This window comes from Ochlerotatus camptorhynchus, unplaced genomic scaffold, assembly GCF_037179485.1.
Source record: "Ochlerotatus camptorhynchus isolate MF236.1 unplaced genomic scaffold, CSIRO-AGI_Acam_v1.1 ptg000434l, whole genome shotgun sequence".
In the NCBI taxonomy this organism is placed as follows: Eukaryota; Metazoa; Arthropoda; class Insecta; order Diptera; family Culicidae; genus Ochlerotatus; species Ochlerotatus camptorhynchus.
Window position 1 is genome coordinate 6,200,541 of NW_027040920.1, and position 22,384 is coordinate 6,222,924.

A 22,384-nucleotide genomic window follows, 5' to 3' on the forward strand; every position below is an offset into this window, starting at 1 on the left:
TTGTATTTAACGATTATAAAATATTTTTTTAGTATATTATATATGCATTATATTTTATATGATATTTTATTTAAATTCAAAAAATCCTTTTCTTATAGCAAGCGAGCGGAAGCAATCCTGCCTATCGACTAGATGCTTACGTCATATGACGACTTGAGCGTGGAACAATCGATAGAACTGTTTCCGCACATCGAAGGTACATGAGCAAAACCGCGATCATCCCTTTTGCCAGTGGAGGGAGGACATACCCCTCACCATCCCTCATCAACGGATGAGGTTGGCAAAGGGGATGCTCGACCCGAATCGTACCTTCCTCAAAATTGTCCTTTGGTCGCTCTCTACTTTCTACACTTATACAATTTTCACACTGCCGTACTAAAACGAAACTATCGTATAAAGAAGGCCGAGCTTTTCCGATTCGTCATTTGGCGTGGGACTGCTCCATAGTGCACTGGGACTTAACGCTGGCTCTCAACTTAGTGTTCTTTGAGCACTTCAACAGTGGTTAATTGAGAGCCTGGTTACCAGATAAAAAGAATCCCGATTCCCAGGAATTTCCGAAAAGAGTTTCCGATTCCCGGGTAGCCAAATATGATTGAGAAATTGAAACACAAATCTCGATTGATTTTTGCATAGGCTCTATCTTTTTGTGTCGATCAACTCTTTTTACTTATTACTGTGAGCTCAGGTCGTGGATTTGCAATATTGATGCATATAATCATAAAACTACAAAGCGTGAAATTCAAGATTGTAAGATTGATTGTAGTGAATATTAACAAGGAAATGATCTACAAAAGAAGATGGGGCTTGTGAAAAAATAATCGAGTAATCATGATATTAAACGTCACAAAGCATTTTCTAGTGACAACTTTATGTGAACACACTTCAATTATTTTACTGGAGCAATTACTTTTTCTGAGTATTTTAATAACTGAAAAAGTTAAAGGGTGTCCACGATGAAATTGCCACACACAAAATTGATTCGCAAAATTCGAGTTTTCATCCGATTGCCATCAAATTTTCAGGGATTGAGAAATAACTATTAAACTTCATTTTACCATTTTACTCGTATTTTATTTACAGTCCATACGCAAATGCCCGCACCTTGGCCTTAACCCCGGCCATAAGATTCTGCACAACCTGTGAATCAACCGTTTTTTGCATGTAAACCCATACTTTCTTCAGTTCCTCGACTGTCTTCACTACCTTAGGTCGTTTAAGAAGGTGCTGCTTCATAATCGCCCAGTACTTCTCGATGGGGCGGAGCTCCGGAGTGTTGGGAGGGTTGAACATTTTTGGCATGAAATTGACCTTATTGTCCGCATACCACTTCAGCACGTCCTTGGAGTAGTGGCATGAGGCCAAATCCGGCCAGAAGATTGTTGGGACGTTGTGGGCCTTCAGGAGAGGAAGCAGCCGCTTCTGGAGGCACTCTTTTATGTACACCTGTCCGTTCATCGTGTCCTGGGTCACGAAAGGTGCACTCCGCTTCCCGCACGTGCAGATGGCTTGCCAAACCAGGATTTTCTTCGCAAATTTGGACATCTTCTGAGTGCGGACATGCTCCGGAACGCTGAACTTATCCTTGGCCGTGAAAAACAGGTTGCCGGGGATCTGTTTGAAGTCGGCCTTCACATATGTTTCGTCGTCCATGATGCAGCATTCAACTTTCGTCAGCATGTTGAGGTACAACTTCCTGGCACGGGTTTTGGCGGACTTGTTCTGCTTCTCGTCGCGATTAGGGGCCTTTTGTACCTTGAACGTTCGAAGCCCAGCCTTAGTTTTGGCCTTCTGGACAAAACTTCGGCTTAGGTGCAGCTTCTTAGCCACATCCCTAACGGAGGCGTTCGGATTTCGGTTGAAGGCCCCAACTACGCGGTTGTGATTTTTGGTGTTGTACGGATTACTTTTTCCTTCACTTCTGGGCTTCCGATCGGTGGTCAACCGTTCCTCGAACCGCTTAATCACTCGCGACACCGTGGAATTCGCGATTCCCAACGTTTTAGCGATGGAACGATGCGAGAGATCCTTGTTCTCGTGATGAATGCGCAAGATTTTATCACGCACGAGCTGTTCTTTCGACTCCATTTCCGCGAGTTTTGATCACAGGACTTTAAAACTTGCAGGATGTAAATAATGCACTATGAACTAAATCCTCCCAAATTTTCATTAAATTCTACCCAACGGTTAAAAAGTTAGAGCAATTTCATAGTGTGGCAATTTCATCGTGGACACCCTTTAGTTCAAGTGACCGTTATTCGCTGATAAATTAACAATTGATATATTTTATTTTATTATCTATTATACAATAGTGTAAACAGAACATAGCTTTTATAAATTCACGTATAACACTCCGAGCACGAAGCCTTCGGTAAAATGTGTAAGGCCAAACTTACAATGTTTGAAAAATCATAGCTCAGCTATTTATTGACAAATTTCAAATTTATTGGCACCATATACTATATACTTAAAAAAAATTATTCGGTATCAAAAGATTTGAAATGTATTGATAAATTGCAGAGCAATCATTTTTCAAACATTACCAATTTTCCGTTACACATTTTATCGAGGGCATCGTGTTCGGAGTGTTAATAAAGGTTGAACACGAAAAATTTCGGACACATTATAAACGCTGCCATTAAAGCATGAGTAATATTTTTCAAAATTTCACTGAATCAAGCTAAGAGTGTATTTAATCACAGTAGGCATTGGTTGTCATTTAGTTCATTTGTTTACATCATGGCTTCGCCGGAGCAAGCACGTCGCAATTCGATTCTGCAATCTCGAAACAAAAGTCCCATTCTATCCGCTCGAGAGTTCGCACAACTTTTGAATTTGAATTTGGCCTAATAAAGGCTGCATATGTACCAGTTATGGCTATACGTTAATATTTTGGTGTGTTCCAATTACGGCATTTAGGAATTATATAGGCCGTAATTGGAACGCAATATAATAGGAACGAATATCAACAACTGGTTCACCTATTCTAGGTGTGGCATTGATAATACAGTCACACCCATTTCATTTATGTCAGATCACAGAAAAGGCCTTTGCAAAGTTATTCAAGCAAACGAAAATATTCACAACCGTCCATAATTCGTAGTGCACCTTATTGCACAATCATAAAATTGACATCCCCCCAACACATGTATTTACTGTGATGTCCTTTGCCCGGTATTGATTTCACGCCAACCCCAATCCCTTGCAAGTGCTCCAATTTGTGAGTATAACCTCCAATGGTTTCATTCATTACTAGTTCTAACTTCTACACAACACAGTGCATTGGCAGCAGCCCAGCTTCGATCAATCATAATTACTGCCAGGCTGGATCAACTGCATGAGCGGTGCGAGTGCTGCTTATTTCAAACAACCCGAGCAACAAACCAACCACCAGCCACCGCATGCTACTAATCTGATGTCAGATCGAATCCTCGTCTGCAGTCTTTTTTCCCCCCTTTCTTCTCCCAAGTAGGACACCGTGAGCTCCGTAAACCCCCTTCACGCGAGAGCTTGTGATGCAATTTTCGTTACGGGTCACTTAATTGCGCGGATTTGAATTATTTTCAACCAAACTGGTGCAGCTTGCCATCCACACACACACCGTCCACCATCCACCGCTAATCGGTGATCCTAATAAATTTAAAATTCCACGCCTGTCCAGTCGTCCGCGGTGCTACTTCCCATTTGAAGCTGCTTTTTGCAATAAATTCAGTAATCAGCTAAATTCTCTCAAATATTTGTCAACACCGTTTGATCGAATCGAATCGAACCGGGCAGAGCCCGCGGATTATTTATTCATCACGTCGTCGTTGTCGCCACCAGAGTCGATCGCGGGTTTCATAGTCATCGATGGCGCTCGCGATCGTTGGGCAATCTAGTTTACACAGCCCGGGCGACGGCGATGACGACGGACGACAAATCGGTATACCACACGCACGCTGGTAAATGAGCATTTAAATCAACTCTCTGGGGGCTGCGTGGGGCGGCGGGTCAATGTGGAACATCGAAAGGCAAGTTTAATGATGTAAATTTACCGATTGGACCAAGAAAGTTTCACCGTCACCGCTAATGTTTGCCTAGATGCAGTTTAGATTCCGGGGCAGCCCCTGCGGCCCCCCGCTTGATACTCGTATTTATCACCGGTGATAATTAATATTCTTTACCGCGTCGCTCCCCGCGATCAGCTGGCAGTCTGGGATAGGGACCCACCTTTTTTCGTCAGTTCATAAAGTGCCGCTTAGCACCGTTTTTTCCTCATTGAGCCGATTGGGAAAAAAAAATCGAAACCGGGTTTTATCTACATCTCTCACCTAAATGGTGCAGTGCTCGCAAGAGCTGAAGTGCCTCTTGGGTGGAGTGTCGTTACACCGTCAGTCGTCGTCAGTCACTCATATGTGCAGAGGGACACACTGACGGTGAGTGCGGCAGCTCGGCTGGAACCGGGTCGGCTTGCTAATTTTATTTATTGATTAATAAAGATTGCTGAACATTTGCGTGGCAAAAGGTTATAATTGTTGAGTGCGAGCGCGTTGCAAGGGTCTTTGGGCTGGCTGCTGCTGCAGCGACCGGAGATATGTGACCCGTGTGGTGAGATAAACTTGTCCTCGAGGTGGACTGAAAGTGAAATTTTTGTCCCAGATTGTTTTGAAATATTTCGTTGCATGATTTCAGCCGATTGGAGTTGTGAACAGGAATTTGACCGTAGGTGGAACCTGATCTTTGGGAAAACAAGAGGTTTCTGATTTAAATCCTTTCGCCTTCTTTAGCTTGATTGAACACAAGTGGCAACACGTTTTAACTGCAATGTACACAGCAAAAAAAAATCTGACATTCATTCACGTAGCTTGTAGGCAATGCTGTTTACAAAGATGGGCTTTTGTACTAAATATTTGAAATATTTCAAGAATTGTCTCACAACTTTTCACGATTTATAATGTAACCTTATATGACATGTGACTCTCCATCTAAGTGCATCACATTGAACAGAAATTTAGACTACTTTTTCGAACTGTGCAGAGACAAAAAACTGATGATGCTGACAACAAGAAAAACCCTGACAATGTCTGTCTGACCCTTGTGGATGTGTAGACAATATCATGATCATGATGGATTTGATATAAAGTTGAACTTAGCTCTCTGGATTGAACTTACTGCCACCATGTGAATGAAGAATGAATTGCATCTCACGTGCATATTTCAAAAAATGATTGTAAATCGTAAAATGTTTGGTTCTTAAATTCGCCGTTTTGCATTCGTTGGGGAACCCCCAACACATTTAAATTTCAACCAGAAGATCCTCGAACAATCCAACAAAAATCTTCTATCATCTTACATGCATCGCGATCCATTTTTTTGCAGAAAACCTGAAGAATCATCATTAATCTGCTATCTATCTACAAATTTAGAAAAAAAAAATCATGAGAATGTAGGTGCTCTGTGACTAACATATACGACCATAAATTTTGAGAGAAAATGGAAATCTTTCCTGCATCTTAAAAAGAGTCGCAATGGTATATATACCCCAAAATTACCATACCGGTTTCTCATACCGTTACCATTTCTAGACCATTGAATTGTTACGAATTTCAAGTGAATAGAACTCTGAGGATGACACTATGACAATGCTGAGAATAGTTCTAAGGCAAATTTTATGGAAATTCAAGGAGAATTTTGAAAAGAATTGTAAATTAATTGAATTATGTGGAGAATTTAAGGGGAATCAAAGATGTGTTCGGATATTTTCAGGAGAATTCTAAAATAGCTCTGATCAGATTTGCATTGTATTAAAGTGTCATGCAAACAACTTTAAGAGAATGTAAATAAAAAAAAAAATGTGTTGAATAAATTCCAGCATGATTTTTAGGAAATTCTTGAGAAATTTTTTGTAGAAATTCTTGAGAAATTTGAGAGAATTCCGAATGTAATTCAGGCACCTACAAATTTTTCACAAACAAAACCGGTGACAGAAATCCAGGATTAGATTTTTTTTTTTCAAGAGAGTCTTCGAATGTTTCTGCTTGCTTTTCTCAATCTCGAATCCTTTCGACGGTATCGTTATAAACTTTATATTATTCCTATATATTTTTGAATGTGTTGTGTTAACAGTTTTCTTATTAGTAAATTTACGATGTTTCATAATACTTTACAGAGCGTTACCCGAGTAGGAGAAAACAACTAATTAATACCAAAGTCAGGTATGATAACATAACTGGCAGCCTGAACATGGCATTAGAGGTAAAATACCAAAAATACTAACTCAAAAATGTTCAACGAATAGCGAACTACTAAGTAATTTAGTTATTATAATAACTGGCAGATAATCAATAAATCTGTAAAGTTAATTCGGTTGAGCCTTATAAAAATTAAATTATTAAACAAAAAAAAATTTCCATAAAGCAAGGGAAATGATCATTTAAAATATTTTTAGTGTTGCATAATGTATACACACTAATATTATTTTACCGAAATCTGTGAAATTTTACCGAGATCTCAACAGCTGAACGTTCGTTAAACAGTTCGGTGATTTTTCACAGATATTCGTTGAAAAATTACAGGAAAACTGTGAAAAATCACCGAACTTTTGCCAAACGTTTAGCTGCTGAGATTTCGGTAAAATTTCACTGGTTTCGGTAAAATAATCTTAGTGTGTGATTTTATATTTTATATGGAATATTCTTATAGTTTTAGGAAACATTTAATATTATAGCTGCGTCTCCTGGACACTTGACCGTCACTCCGCTCTTCTAACTAAAAAAAAACCGGGAAGGACAGTTCATCTGTCATTTGAATGAGTAAAAATAGATAAAATAAAATGCATTTTTTATTCATGCAAGGAAAAGATTCATAAATTTTAGCAATCGCAATGGAACGTTTCATCTTATCTATTGGAATATTTCATATTTTGTATTAGGTCACTTAATTTTTTTCATTACATTTCAGTACTTCTAAGGAACATTTCATCTTCCTGGAATCTTGTTTTGCAACCACCTTTTGGAGGCTTATTTGGGAAGCTTCGTTTGGAAACTTTTTCTGGGAGCTCCTTATAAAAGCTGCTTTTGGAAGCTTCTTTTGGAAGCTTTTTTTGGAAGCTTCTTTTGGAACTGGAAAACCCTTTTGGAAGCTTCTTTTGGAAGCTTCTTAAAGAAGCTTCTTTTAAAAGCTTATTTTGGAAGCTTATTTTGGAAGCTTCTTTTTGAAACTTCTTTTGAAAGCTTCTATTGGAAGCTTATATTGGAAGGTTCTTTTGGAAACTTTTTTGGGAGCTCCTTTCAAAACCTGCTTTTGGAAGCTTCTATTGGAAGCTTCTTTTTGAAGCTTCTTTTGGAAGCTTTTTTTGGAAACTTCTTTTGGAAGCTTCTTTTGGAAGTTTTTTTTGTGCTTCTTTTGGACGCTTCTTTTGAAAGCTTATTTTTGAAGTTTCTTTTGAGCGTTTCTTTTGGATGCCTGCCCATCGCTCTGCTCCTCTAACGAAAAAAAAAACACGGCAGGACCATGCGAAATACGAAATGCAACGATGCAACGAAAAAACATGAAATGTTTCATAAAAATCGCATCATTTCAAATTTTAATTGATTTTTTTTTCCTTGATTTCTTTTCGTCGATCTTATTTTCCGTGCTGAGCACCAATGCTACCAACGCCAGGGAGGCAGCTCCCACACCTGTACCCTACCTATCGACCCATCAACTCATGAACCGGGGACCAACGGATTTACTTCCCTTCTGAAGGAAGGCGTGATCAGAGATTTTATGCCTCAGAAAATCCAGACGGCGCCGACTGGGATTGAACCCAGGCCTGCTTGGATGAGAGGCAATCACGCTTACCACTAAACCACCGGCGCCGCTGTTTTTTAATTTTTTAAAATCTCATATTGTTTTAAGGATAATTTCAGTATTTTATAGGGAACATAATTTTTTCATGGAACACTTTAAATTTCTCTTGATTTATGGTGATTATTGTTTTAATTAACTATTACAATTTTACTTCTTCATGGTACCTACACTGTTTTTTACTAGGCATTGAAACTTAAATATCGACATATCTGTCTGTTTATGAGGAAGATTTTGCATTTGTATTGAAGTTATTGATTAAAAAATGGGCATCCAAACATTTTCCCATTGTGTATTAATCACAGCCTGGTAGACAATAATTTGGACTAGAAGCATATTTTGAAACCTCGATGAAACTTGTAATTTCCTTGAGAAAAGTACGTTATGGGCAAGAATAGCATATTATTGATTTTTTTTTTTTTAATTATAGTCACTTTAACGCTCTTGGGTCATTCGTGACTTTTCCAGGGGTGAGATTTGAACTCGTGACTTTGGCGTGAGAGGTATGGATACTAACCACTACGCCGGGGTCGCCCCCGCATATTATAGAACAAATGCAGAACATTTCGAGGAAAACTAGTTTTCTGGTTAGTGAGCAGTTCTACGACAAACTGATTTGCGGTAAACTTTGAATAATTGTTTGCAATTGACAATGATTAACATTTTTGCAAAAATTTAGCCATTTTGAATCTTGTAAAATTTTTAAGATGGCGTCGTTGTGATTTTTCAATAAAAAATGCGTTGAAGCGGCACTTCTGATTGCAGTGACGTCTGATGCAAAAAAAAAAGTTTTTCTAGGACAAATATATAAAAAAAGAAAGCTTTAGTAGTTTCTAATAGTAAACAAAAAATAAAAATTAAAAAAAAAAACTAAATATCTCAATATGGGTAATTTCAGCTCAAGTGGGTACACCACCTGTGGTCGATGTCACCGATTTGAGCCAAACTAGACCAAAACAGTTACTTTGGCATTCTGAACAAATAACTTTTTTGATTTTGCTCTAAAGTGCCTAGATCCCTCTCGGCTACAACCCTGGATTTTCGCGATTTAGAAAAAATAATCTTTCAGAAGAGATTACTCCACAATCAAATAAGCTTTTTAATATGAATTCAAATAGTTGTACCAACATTTTGTTTTTGTTATACTAACTACAGTAAACAGGCTGATTACCGGCAGGTATCAAAATTGTCAAAAAATAGCCTATTTTCACCATGGGCGGGATTTTTCATTTCTTAATATTTTGAGCTCAAATTTTCACCACACTTTAAAAAAAACTCTTCCAATTGATGTGTTTCCAAGGGCAAATGATTTGGACAAATACTTTTTGCGATATGAACAGATGAGTGTGTGGTAGTTTTGAGCTTTTCTGGTGGAAAATCCTGTTGGAGACTAAATTTAGGTACCTGGTTAGGTAAATTTTGACATGGCTGTGGATACCTGCTGATTTTAAATACCTATTGATAAGTATATAACTAGTTGATAAGAGATGGATTCTTCAGTGATGTTTAGTACTTGTCACTGATGAAGTCTGCAAGTAGTAGACAAAATACGCGGATCCGTCAAAAGATAAGCAATTATAACGGAATTAAAAGGAAATAAACAAACACACTCAAAGCTCTTCATATAGGGATTCCATTAAAAGGTTCGACACATTTAAAAGAATAACAACTATTTTAAAATTATGTACCTACTTTAGCTGGAATGGCCCATATGACGCAATATTTTGAAATGTTTTATGTTATGGATTCTTAAGAATTAAAAAAAACGTTAAGCGCTTTTTCCTTTTATTTATTCTCAGTAAACAATGTGTTTTATATTCAAAATGACATTCTGTGAAAAAGAGTGTACTTGCTAAAAGTTCAAAGATTGAACCATTGACTTAACTATTTTTATCAGATTTCAAGTGTCCATGGTTTTTGAACATTTCAAAATTCAACGTTTTTCATAATAAAAAAAAAATTGAGAAATGATTTAAAAAATCGGACAAACAAATTTTGAGATAATGTTGGCCTATGGATCTAAGATTGGGCCCATCGCTTAAAATCTGCTATTTATCAATTTACCTAGATGAACGCGTCATTTGGACGGTACTAATGGATATTTTTGGTCGCTATCGAAAATCCAGCAATCAATTTATGTATTGGTCCAAATTAGGGGCATTTACGCCGACATTACATCAATTTCCCCTATTTGGTTTTTTGATTTTTTAAATTTTTATTTAAAATAAATAAATAAACTTGGTTTCGTGTATTTTTTCAAGAAATACATTATTTTTTCTACATGGCCAATGCGTTTAACTCAGAGAGAGTCACTCCTACTCAGTTGTATGGAAAATTTAAAAAAACTTCAGGTACTCAAAGCTCAGTTCCTGTAATTCTTAAAAAAAATTCCATACCTCTGAGTTGAAGTGACTCTCTCTCTCTCTCTGGGTTATACTCATTGGCCATGCACAACTTTGTCTCAGACATCATTAAGACCAAAGAAGCTGTTTCCGAGCCAAAATTTAAAAAAAAAGTACAGATACCATTTTAAAAAGTTCCAAAATGGCCGATTTTTTGCAAAAATGTGAATCATTTATCATAACAATCAATTACGCAAAGTTTCATAGAGAAGTTAGATTCAAAAATTCAACATTTTTGCCTCTTTTGCCTGGATCTGTTCAAGTTTGAAGACACGTGGAATCAAAAGTTATGCAAATTTAAGGACTTTAGTCCGCGTTTTTATTTCTCTTGATCGTGTTTATTTATCTACACGAACAAAATAAATAAAAACCCTGGATACTGTGTTCAAAGGCAAATCTTCAAGAAAAAACATACCAGTCTTGTAATATTTGGATACAAGCAGGGCTTCATTTCATATAGGTCATGTGCATGCATTGCACAGTGGTCCAGGATGGAAATTTATAAGGGAAGACCTAGATCTTTTGTTTAATATTTAGACGATTGGTGTTTCAATGAAGTTTTTGGGCTTAACATGTTCCTTCTTTTGATGGTTGTTATCATAAGGGTGATGGTCAAATTCAGTGTGCAAAATCATAAATCAAATGGTATTTTCCGCTCTCATACGCTCTCAATTTCTCGCGTGATATTTGATCAAAATATCATGCTTGATATTGATTCTACAAGCTCCTTTGATATTGCGAGACTATTCACAACGTGCAGTGACGGTAGTTTCGGATCGTTGTCGGGTGTAAAGCAAAAATCATGAAACTCAAACTCACCACGGTTTGTTTAGAATTGCAGCTGATGAGATTTGTTAGCTTGATATTCGTTGCTACGTGATCTGGGGCATTGGTGAGATTAGATTTATTTATATTTTCCCAACACTGCTCAAATTAATTGATAATTTAAAACAAACCTTCTTATTTTTGAAAACAATGACAGTAAAATTATCACTGATTTAATTTTATGCAACTTTGTTGAAGAAACATTTTATCAATCTCTTAGTAATGTGAGCGCGATTTTTCAAAATTGAATTAGGGTGTGCCTGAAAATTCAGCGTTTTAGCTCTGAACCTTTTGTTTCAAATTAGAAATTCGTCCCAAATAACTTTAAGGGCTTGCTGAAATGCGCATTTTTTAACGAATAAAGTAAATCGAAATCTCCTAAATATCACGTGATATTATCGATTTTCATAAAAAAATATGAACTTTGCAAATGCTAATTGCTCAGCACTTTCTCTTTATTTTTTGCTGAAGCACTGTTCTGGACTACATCCTTTCAATCAAACTTTCTTCAAAAAATAATGCCTTCTGTTCTAATATAAATAAAGGTTACTAAAAAACTTCAAATCTAACCCTACACATTTACTGAGGAAAATTGTGGGATGATTCCAAACTCGTCACAGCAGATAAATTCCTCCGTACTTTCCCCTACCCATCGTGCCCCCACCGGAGTCCACCAACGATCCATGACATGACAGCGCTATTTTTCACTGCAGCTCTTTGTTTACCCTCAGTCTCGAATCGTCGCAGTTCTAGGTAATCGCCCAATAAATCGTCTATTTCTAACATTGTGTACTCACCCGTTGCAGCACCAGCGGCGAGGAGAAATCCTTGCCACCCTGGAGACGGAATCCCCACGGTTGGCCTTCGTTTCGCTGCAGACGAACTGTGATCAAATTTGCCATATCTGCAAACAGAAGAAACAGAAAGGAAGGGAAAAACAAGCAAATTAATGAAAAATGAACAACAATTCTTTCGATTGTGTGAACTCCTATGGATGTGTGTCTCTTAACGTTTCAATAGGGCGTGAAAATTCTTCCTACGCCCGGGAATGCTACCCAATGCCCCTTTAGAACCCCATTCGAGTGAGATTCTCGCTTCCTGACTTCTCCGCGCGGATATCTCAGACCGGGAGACAATCGCTTGTGTCGTCGTCGCTGTAGACGGACGGACGGACGGGAGGACTTAACCTTGAACGACAACCGACCCGACATCACCACCACCGTTTGTCGGATCGATGTAAACTTTCCGCAATTATATTGCTTTCTCGTGATTTGCAGTTCTCGCGCTGTTCCTGCTGCTGCTGCTGCTGCTGAGATGTCTACACATTTACACGGAATATGCAAATTCATCTCCGCGCGAAGCGACTGACTGGCTGACATCGCTGCAGTTTTGTTACATAGACTCAGTTTCCCGATTTGCCAAGCACACAACAACAACAGAAGAAATCGTCCGGTAATGAGAGGTGTTTTATTATTTACAACCTGAGCTCCACCCCGCACTGCGGTTTGTGTCGTTTGCCTAGATGGTTGATTATTTATATTTATTTACTTTTCAATTTACTCAATCATGTTTACCGCCACTTTATAATAAATCTGATTAGGGGTTAACCATTTGAGGGCAGCCGTGATCGAGCGTCGTAGAGCAGATGATGGAAGCCGATGCGATTTTGCGATGCGAAATTGCACAAGAAATGTAAACCTTTTGGCCGGGAGAGCTTTGATGTGACCGGCCTCGTCGATTGCAGTCCCGAGCAAAGGTTTATCAATTGACGGTGAAAATGTGGTGGTTGGTATTTATTTAAATAAATGAGTTGCACTTCGACAAATTGATTGCAAATAAGTGAGAAATTGGAGTGATCATTCGACGGAATCGGAATGATGAATTATTTGACTCAATTGTTGGGAAAATAGGTCTTGGCATGGACATCGTTGTTCAATCAATGATAATGATAGCTCAGAGATTATTACTATGTGTTTCGATGGAACTTTGAAGTCCAAGTGCGAATTAAAGAGTATCGACTTTGTAATTCTAGTCAATTTAAAAGATTTCTTCGAGAATCGCTTTTCAATTCCTTTGAAAAGTATTTTGAAAATTGATTTCATCGATTTAACTAATAACAGACTAATCTGGGAACTTTATTTGAGATTTCTCTGGATTTTCTTCTTCTTAGTCCAGGATTTCCAAAATGTTTTTTTTTTGTCTGCAAATACGGGTAACTTGAACTTCATACGAATTCTATGTAGAACCCAACAAACAAATTCAGCTGCAGACTAGCTTATGCAGGCAAATATTGGTTGCATAAGCCAATATGCAGCTAAAATTGTTAGTTGGGAATTCTTAAAGAACAGAAGAAATAAAGAGAAGAGTGAAAGTCTTAAGGCGTTTAAAATGTCGCCCTAATTTGTTTTTCGAATCTAAGATCATCGAAATTTTATATTATCCATCGTCTAGATATCTTAGTCACAGATTTTTAAAAATTAATGCAAGCTTAATGGGTTTTTCAACGCCCACGCTAACAAAACTAAGGATATTTAGTCAAAAATGTCCAAGTCAAAAATGTCCAAGTCACAAATAATGAAAAAAACATAATAACAACAGTTCTGAACAGGACTATGAGGACGTGTGCAAAACTTTTTAAATAGATCCAGCTCTCTTCCTTGAAATATTTTTAGAAATTAAACGGTGCATCCAAAGGATTTTTAAAAATGTTCCAGAAAACTCGAGAATAGTGCAGTACGCTTGGTTACGTTTGGAACACTTCGGGAAGTATTCGAAGGACTCTATGGATCGATTCAGTTAACCTTGATACCTTCTTCAGGGAAAGATCCAGAGAACTTTGAATTGAACTTACAAAAAGACAAGAGATGAGCAAGAAAGTGTGGGAAAAAGGAGTAGTCAATCGGTCCGTATCTGTCATGGATACAAAATACGAAGTAGAATTAAATGGAAATAATCTCCTTTTTTGTTCTTGTAAGTATTCAACTAACAACCCAAGTAATTGCTTTCAAACCAGATAACTTTTGAGGCACGGTTAATTGCGGGACTGATGCAGGGAAGTTGAAAATGAGTTTGAAGACATTTCCAAAACCCAAGGGATAGGGAAGCTAAGGAGCTACTCACACCAGTTTTGGAATGTACTAGGTCTGTCCCAACGGAATTTAAATGAAGTATATCCTAAACAAGTACCATTGTAAATATGAAATTGTGCCATAATACTTAAGGGGCTGCCCACATTCTACGTGGGTAGATTTTATTAATGATTCTTGACACCCTAGATAAAATGTTTTTAAAAATTTGTAAGGACTGTGGACATTCGCCAACCCCCCTAAGCTGCCTACGTGGTACATAAACAGCCCTTAAGGACCACGTTTAAAGGGTGGCGTTGATGAACTAGAGAATCTCACGATAGTAGTCGAAAATTCCGAGATAGTATCCAGGAATCACAAATTTTGACTCCCGATTCAGAGCATCTTGAGGTAGAGATCAGAGGATACCAGGTTTGAGTTCATATAGCCCCGGGATTGAATTGAGAGATCGAAGTATGCTTTGGCCGCGAGTGGCCGTGTTTATTTTTCGCTGTAATTTTTTTCGCTCGCTCTAAATTTTGAAAATATTCCTAATAGTTTTGAATATCTTAACATGAACAAGGTAAAAATATGAAAGGATAGCTACCGAGCAACGTGGAAATCCTTATAAAGACCGACTTGTGGGCTGCGCTAATGTTTTAGGCATATTCAACGGTTTCTCACGGAGTTTAATGAGTGGCGAAGCCCAAACCGAAGCCATGATATTCTTGGGCGGTAGGATTTGTAGTGATAGATACTGTACCTGGTAGCCAGTCTGCAGCCCACAACTGAACTAGGAATTTCATGGACTGAAATATGAAGATTGCAAGTATTCTGTTGTTAAATTTAAAATGGTTATTTGGTGCTTCATGAAATGAGATGCCCGTCCAAATGTTTTTTTTTAATAAAAAAAAAATGAATTAAACGTGCCAGGATTCAAAAGAACATTTTGAAACTGAAAGTGTGTGAGGCAATACATATATGCGCAGCTTATTGTAAGTGAAAGTAACCTCGACTAAAGAGACTAAAGATGTCTACAATGACCATACATACGACATTATAGTTCTTCCATAATAACATTGCCGGCCAGTGAGGGTTAGAGAAAATACACACATACACATCCCGAGCAGCACAATTTCAGCACAATAAGTTACAGCACCTTGTTTATGACTGAAATAAGTCGTATATAAGTTTCTACAATTGATTTGTGACAAGCGTGCTACTAGGGATACATGTAGCCCTGAGATTTAATTCTGAAATGCAGAGGATTAAATTTTTTTTTAAGATAATCCCAGAAGTGGGATTTAGATGGGATTCAATAGGATTCGCATGGACGGGATTCAGAGAATCCCAATTATGGGATTCAATAAATCCCAGAAATGGGACTCAGAGAGTCCCGAAAATGGGATTCCATGAATTAAAAAAAATGGGAATCAGATATTCTCAAGAATGCAAAAACGAAGGGGAGAGGGCTTTGGTAATATCTTTAAGGGATTAAGAGAATCCTAATAATGCAATTCTGCAAATCCCAAAAATAAGATCCAGAAAATGCCAAAAATGGGATTCAGAGCTCTCAATTAATAACTGGGGAAGTGCATCTAGAACACAATAAACTTGAAATTCTAAGAATAAGAAGAAGGTTTTAAGAGAATCACATAAATGGAATTCAGGAAATAAAAAACTGGAATCCAGAGAATCTTAAAATTGGAATTCAGAGAATCCTAAAAACTGTATTAGAGAACGATCAGAGAATTTTGAAAATGGGATTGATAGAATCATTCAAACGGGTTCCAGGGAATGTTAAACACAGATTCAGAGAATCCCAGAAATTAAATTAAAAGAGTCCAAAAAATAGAATTATGGAAATAAAAAATCCGGGATTCGGAGAATTCCATTATTGGGATTTTGAGAATCCTAAACATTCAGAAAATCATATAAATTCAGAAAAATTAAAATAAATGCAATTCATAGAATTCTACAAGTGAGGCTTTTGGAAACTGAAAAAGGGGTTAAGAGAAAAAAAAATATACCCCACAAATTGGGATCCAGAGAATAAACAAACAAAAATTAAGAGAATCACAAAAATGGGATTCAGAAAATCTTCTCAAATTAAATATTAGTATTCCGAGAATACCATAAATGAGATTCAGAGATTCCGAAAAATGGGATTTAGAAATCGCAAACTGTGATTCAGAAATCCAAAAATGGGATTCAGAGAATCCAAGAATTCTAAAAATGATATTCAGTTAATCCCTAAAAATGAGGGAATCCCAAAAATGGGATTTAAGGAAATCCAAAAATGGGATCCAGAGAATGAGGTTAAGATAACTTCAAAAATAGGATTATGAGAATCTCTCGAATAAAATACAGATAATCCTTCGAATAAGAATCAGGGACTCCCAAAAATACGATAAGGAGAATCTCATAAATGGGATTCAAAGAAATTCTAATCCTAAAAATGGGAAGAAAGCCAAAGGAAGGGTAATCAGAGAATTCCATAGAAAAGATACAGAGTGAAAATCGCGCAAAAACAGATCGCATAAGAACTGCTAATATTTGGTACAAATTCTCATAAAACCATTCACCTGCAGCAAGTTTTAGCAAAGCATGCACCCATGAAATTCCTATCCCAGTCAATTCATCACATTCCACACGGCTGGTGATCGATTCTAGTCCATCAATCAACACCGCAAGCAAAATGCTCGTGGCGTGGAATTCCATTCAGGGGTAGTCTACTTTTCCGGTTTGAATTTCCCTCTTATTGCTTTATCTGCCACTTTCCAGCTGTGCCAATCAAGGGCCGTTTTGCAAATAAATTGTAGTGTTGAAGATCGGCACGCTCTGAGTTGCACTTCTCCTATTTACCCTCCCATAATGGTGACGAGGAAGTGTCAGCGCTTAGAAAAAACACTTTGTCATATGTGCAGCGTCGGAAGGTAACAGCGAGGAGAGCCACTATTAATTCAATTTAATCGTATACGATGTGTATCTAAATATTTTGCCTGCTCATTGAACTAATGAGCATGTCGCGCAGTTTGTCGTGCGATCGATCGTGAACAGCGTCTTGCCTTTTTAATTCACTTTCAACACCTACCGTCTCTTCGCGGTGCAAAGAAGAAAGTTATTAAAAGAAGCTCACAGGCAGTGTTGGCTGCCCTACAAGAGCAAACTCGCCCTGACCAAGAGTAATGACTCCGGAGCTATGCAAATTATGCTTCCGCGCGCCGTTCGATTATGCATGATTAATGATAAAAACCCAATAATGCACACAGAAAGAGTGCTCGGTCGTTGGAAAAAGAGTTCATTCCGAAGGACTTGAGTCTGGTGCAGCGTTGCAGATTGATGCCACCTCTGCAGGGTCGTGAGCAGTTCCTCAAGACGTAGATGAGGTGCAAAATCGCGTCCTAACGAGGAGAGATTTGCATTCGTGCGGTTCTGTTGCTAGGTATTTGCGTTCACAGCAAGCAAGTTCATCAGTGCCGTTCAAAGTCTTGGCCGCCGCAGGCCTGAGGATCATTCCGGAGTCTCGTACCTTACCGAACTGATACACCTGGTGCTGGTGCTTTTCCTAGGGGCTCAATGAGACGACAACAATGGGGGAATAGACCAAGTGTAGGCAAATCGCCGAGACGATGAAGAGATGAAGAGGCAAGTAAACTTGTTTTCAAATTCAAATTGATTCGCACGCTGAAAGAGGTAGAAAACTGATGAGGATGAATGATATCGATGCTCATTTGCAGTAATTGTACGTGTTGCCGTGCCAGGCTGGAAGGGTGGAAGTGAAGAAAAGAGAATAAAACGAACCCTTCGGGACGCTTGGATCTGGCTTTGAGGTGAAAATTACTTATTTAAATTTGCGAGGGAAAACGGCTCGAGGATAGTTCATTGAACTGGAAGTGATAGCACTTTTGCTCCTCCAATGCAAATGGATGATTTCATTGTAAAAGGGGGGCCTTTCGTGATCGGTGAACGTTTGCAGCGGCAGCAGCGCTTGAATAGATCACTGAAGGGCTCTTTCGCGATTGTTGAGGATCGAAGAAAAGATGCTCATTCAGTTTTATGCGACTTGCCAAGAGAGCTGTGTGAATGTGAATTGAGCATTGCGAAAGCCCAGTCAGATATTTCTTTGGGGGCTATTGAAGGCGATATTAGTAACTGCTACACTTTGTCGCTTATCGCTAATAATGGCAAAATCCGTAGCACACTTATAACAGAAATAGCTAATCAGGATTGTCACGCCTTACTAATCGTAATCCTCAATCTCCGCAGAAAGCGGCCGTATTTGGTCCATTGCCCTCTCGGATGCATCTTAAACGAAGGGAAACGGCACCATCATCATCATCATCATCGGAAGCAGCATGACGCAGCTCGCGATTCATCGTCACGTCACAAATTTCTGGCATGCCAATTAACCACACAAATAAGCGATGCGCTTTACGTCACACAGCCGAGCTGCAGATCCGACTTTGACTACTAGCTCCAACTAGTGAGCATGAGCACGCAATGTTTCCGAAAGGAAATGTGCTGCCGCACAGCTTCTTTCGCCAGTTAGTAGGGCTTATGACGTGTCTGCGGGTGAAGAATGAGTGCACCCACAATCACTCCGTGTGCTGCCACCTACCTACCCACCGAAAAGAATTGCTGCACAGCAACATCATCGTGATGAAAGTGGTCGGTCCGCTGGCTAGCGTAGAAAATTATGCTCCCACATTGATGTGAATGGAAGGCACAGAAAAATGGCAATTTGCAGTCGGTAAATGGCAAGGGGAAAAATGATGCACCAGTTCCTCTTAAACCAGCCGGTCGGAACGGGGCTCCACGATGAAGAAAAGGTTCTTTTGAAGTGTGGCGCATCGTCGTTTTTCTGAAGTGTGTGCAATTATTGTGAGTCACAAGAGTTAGTGACCTTGAATTCTAGAGAATTCAACAATTACAACATCATAATGGCTTTCATTGGATCCCAAACCCAACATTGTGTACCGAGCGGGGACAATTTTCACATCTGCATCCCGTGGGTGACTATGGTTGTCAAAAATGTGCCGTCCAATCCTGAAATAGAATCTTTGAGTCCGTCTGTGCTCTGCTGTGCTACTACAAAAGCCAATGTGCCAAATTTAAATCTCACCACGCAGATGAAAGTGAACTGAGTACACAGTCAGTCAGTCAGTCAGTCGGTCCTGCGAGGGAGTTGTTGTCGTTTTCATATCTAATTTGAGATCACGATTATTTGGTCGAACGTTTCATCAAAACATTTCTCAAAGATTGAATAACCTCCGGAACACTTTCAGAATATTTTGCACGATCGTAAAAGCTTGTGACGCCACCGCATGGCGAAAATGAAACAACAAACCAGTCAGCACTAGTCGCATGTTGCGTAATATGTTATTCATTCATGACGGGTAATCCACCATCATCATCAGTCTCCGGAGTGCTGTTGGGTGTGTTTGTGTAAATCGTTCGGTTCAGTTCAGATGGACAACGTGTTCTTTGACAGAGGCTGGGGCATGCAAAAAATATACATTATCCATTTACTTGGGGGCCTTAATCACCGTCCTCTGACTAAGTAGTGTGTAATCAATTTCTCAAAGACGACGACGACGACGACGACGACTGCAGGACCTGGATTGAAGGAGAAATTTCGACCTCCTGCTGCTGCTTGCTGCTGTCTACCGGCAGAAAAGATGGAGCAACATTTTCCTCTCTGACCCGGAGAAGGATCGATGCAATGTACGACATGCACTGCGAAATGATTAAGGGAGCGACCTTTGCAAAATTTATATTTAAAAGAAGAAAAAAAAAAAAAAATCAACTGATCTGGGTAAGTTTCTCCGAAAAGAGATGTAAATGAAATCTAGAAGAAAGACGCAAGGGCAATGCGTTCGTTTGTGTGTGAGACAGCTCGAATTTCATCCGGGTTGTAAATCATTACCGGGTGAAAGAACCGTCGTCGGCCATAACTCTTTTACGGTTGTTGAGCAGTTTTAAGTTTTTGCATCCTTTCCTCGTGTATCTGCTTCCTGACGACACGGTTCATTTGCCCTATGGCATTTGAGTTCTCACGACCCGGGTGATACGTAAAAAATCGTCACCTAAATTAGCATGAAATGTCTTTCTCACGGCGCGTGTTATGGACCTTCCAAAAGCCAAGCCTAGTGATCCGTGGAGTATTTATGAAACTTGGAATGTTGGTGATTGAAATGAAGATTTCAATTAATATTGCAACAAGAGATGGGCAGTTAGATTCGGATCCGTTCAAAATATCCGGATCAGTATGGAGAGAGGATGATCCACGGCTCATTTTAAATATTCGGCTCAGATGGCCTAGTCAGTAAATGCTCGGTGTTAACAAGCCGGAAGCGTTGGGATCGATTCCCGGTTCCGTTGAGGAAATATTTTGAGTTGGAAATTTTTTCGGCTTTCCTGGGCATAGAGTACCATTTTGCTTGCCACAAAATACAAGCGTAACTATTCAAATCAACGTATCTGCTTTTGTAAGCAATCACTTCAATCGACGATTCGTGGCAACTGCTAGCTCACTCACAGAAACTAACAACACTAGCTAATAGGGGAAAAGTTTCCCTACCTGACGATGGTATTGGTATATGGTAACAGTTAATCGTCTATTGAAGTGATTGTTTACAAAAGCAGAGACGTCGATTTGAATAGTTACGCTTGAATATATATTTTCAGACATTGGTTGGCACAGAAAGCTCTCAATTAATAACTGTGGAAGTGCACCTAGAACACTAAGTTGAGAGCCGGCAGACCAGTCGTTATAGTAGCTAAAAAATCCTAGATGAAGCAGAATCCTTTAATGTAATCGAATACATTCAGGATTAAGAATAAGCTGTCATTAACTGATCAAAAATGACACCGTCGTAGAGTAACTTATCACAACCCGGTTAACCCAATATTTGTTCCGGCTTTCCATTCGTACAGCTGATATTCGTCGCTGTGTCGATTGTTTAAATCCGTAATTACATCTGTAATATTTGTAACTTTGAATTTTTTTTTTGTTCATTAATTTATTTGATTAGGCTCAACCGAATTAACTTTACAGAGCCGAGGATTCTTGGTGACTATACAAAACATCTTAAAACTATAGTCAAAAGGTACAACACAATAAACACATCCTCCATCAGAACTGGAGCCGCTTTCAGTAATTTCATTGTATGGCAAATTGTTGTACGCCAACGAGGGTCAGAGCGCGTCCATTGCAGCAATGGACGCAAAACGTGGTCAGCACTCACACACTCATCACGGAACGGTTGCTTTCCAAAGTCGACGACGCATCGATCGAAAGAACTGCTGATGAAGAACAATGAGGAGGACCACACAATGGTTGCTGCCCAGAAAACAGACGATCGCGTGGCACTCATCGAGAGTGGCCTGCTTTTGTCGACAGCCGAGTGAATACTGAACTTTGAATTTGTATGTTCGGCTTTCTGGATCTGCCTCAACCCCTTTCACACCGAGAAGACCATCGTGCATAGCCCTGTTTAGAGACGAGCACGATGATCAGCCGTCCCTAACATGGATAACAGACGCTTGGGTTATTTAGGCCACGTTCTCCAGAAATAAGAGACCCCCGTTCCCTGTCATCATATGGCCAAGATCCTACCGGGGTTTGTTATCCTATCTTTTCCATTGCTACTCGTATCCCAGCCGGCACTCCGAGGAGTTACTCGACAACAAGCTAAAACAACACTAATTGGGGTATCTTTTATACCTTCAAGTAGAGGTGTGAGCCGCCGCTCATTTTTTGGACTTTTCCACAGAACCAACTTTTCAGAAATCGTTACGCTGCTGAGCTATGATTGCTCACACGGGTCTCATTTTTTATCAGAAAAATTTTTGCTAGAGAGAGCAGGGAATCCGTTATACTGGAATTGATATTGTCAGCAGTATTTGTCAAGAGAAGCCCGATCAAGTTTTCGAGAGATACCAGGAAAAACATCCTGGGACATTCCATTAACAGCCAAAAATATTTCTAGAAATGGGACGAAAGTTCGGGAATGTCGAAAAAACTGGGGTTAATTGGGCCTGGGGTAGTAATGATTGAATTGAAAGTTCCGGAAGTTCAGGAAACATGCTGAAGAAGTTGGATGAACTTTCCAGTGTACCTTCTGAAAAAATATTCCATTGGAATAAAGGCTGACTAAAAGTAAATTGGCACGCACAAACATCCCCGTAATTCATGATTTAATAAGTTTAAAAGTCCATTAGTGGTTCCTTCTAATCCATCAGCGCCCGCACAGTGGAAAC

The 22,384-nt window shown here is 39.0% G+C and overlaps 1 protein-coding gene across 11 annotated transcripts in view; it reads right to left on the reverse strand.

The window, feature by feature from the left end:
* LOC135711662 (PDZ and LIM domain protein Zasp-like) overlaps positions 1-22,384 on the reverse strand; it is a 204,320-nt gene that overhangs the window by 103,489 nt on the left and 78,447 nt on the right. For all 11 annotated transcript variants that reach the window (XM_065234547.1, XM_065234548.1, XM_065234555.1 and 8 more), the window contains exon 4: positions 11,852-11,958. In XM_065234547.1, coding sequence (XP_065090619.1) covers positions 11,852-11,956 — 105 coding nt within the window. In that variant the 5' untranslated portion in view covers positions 11,957-11,958. The remainder of the gene's footprint in view (positions 1-11,851; positions 11,959-22,384) is intronic.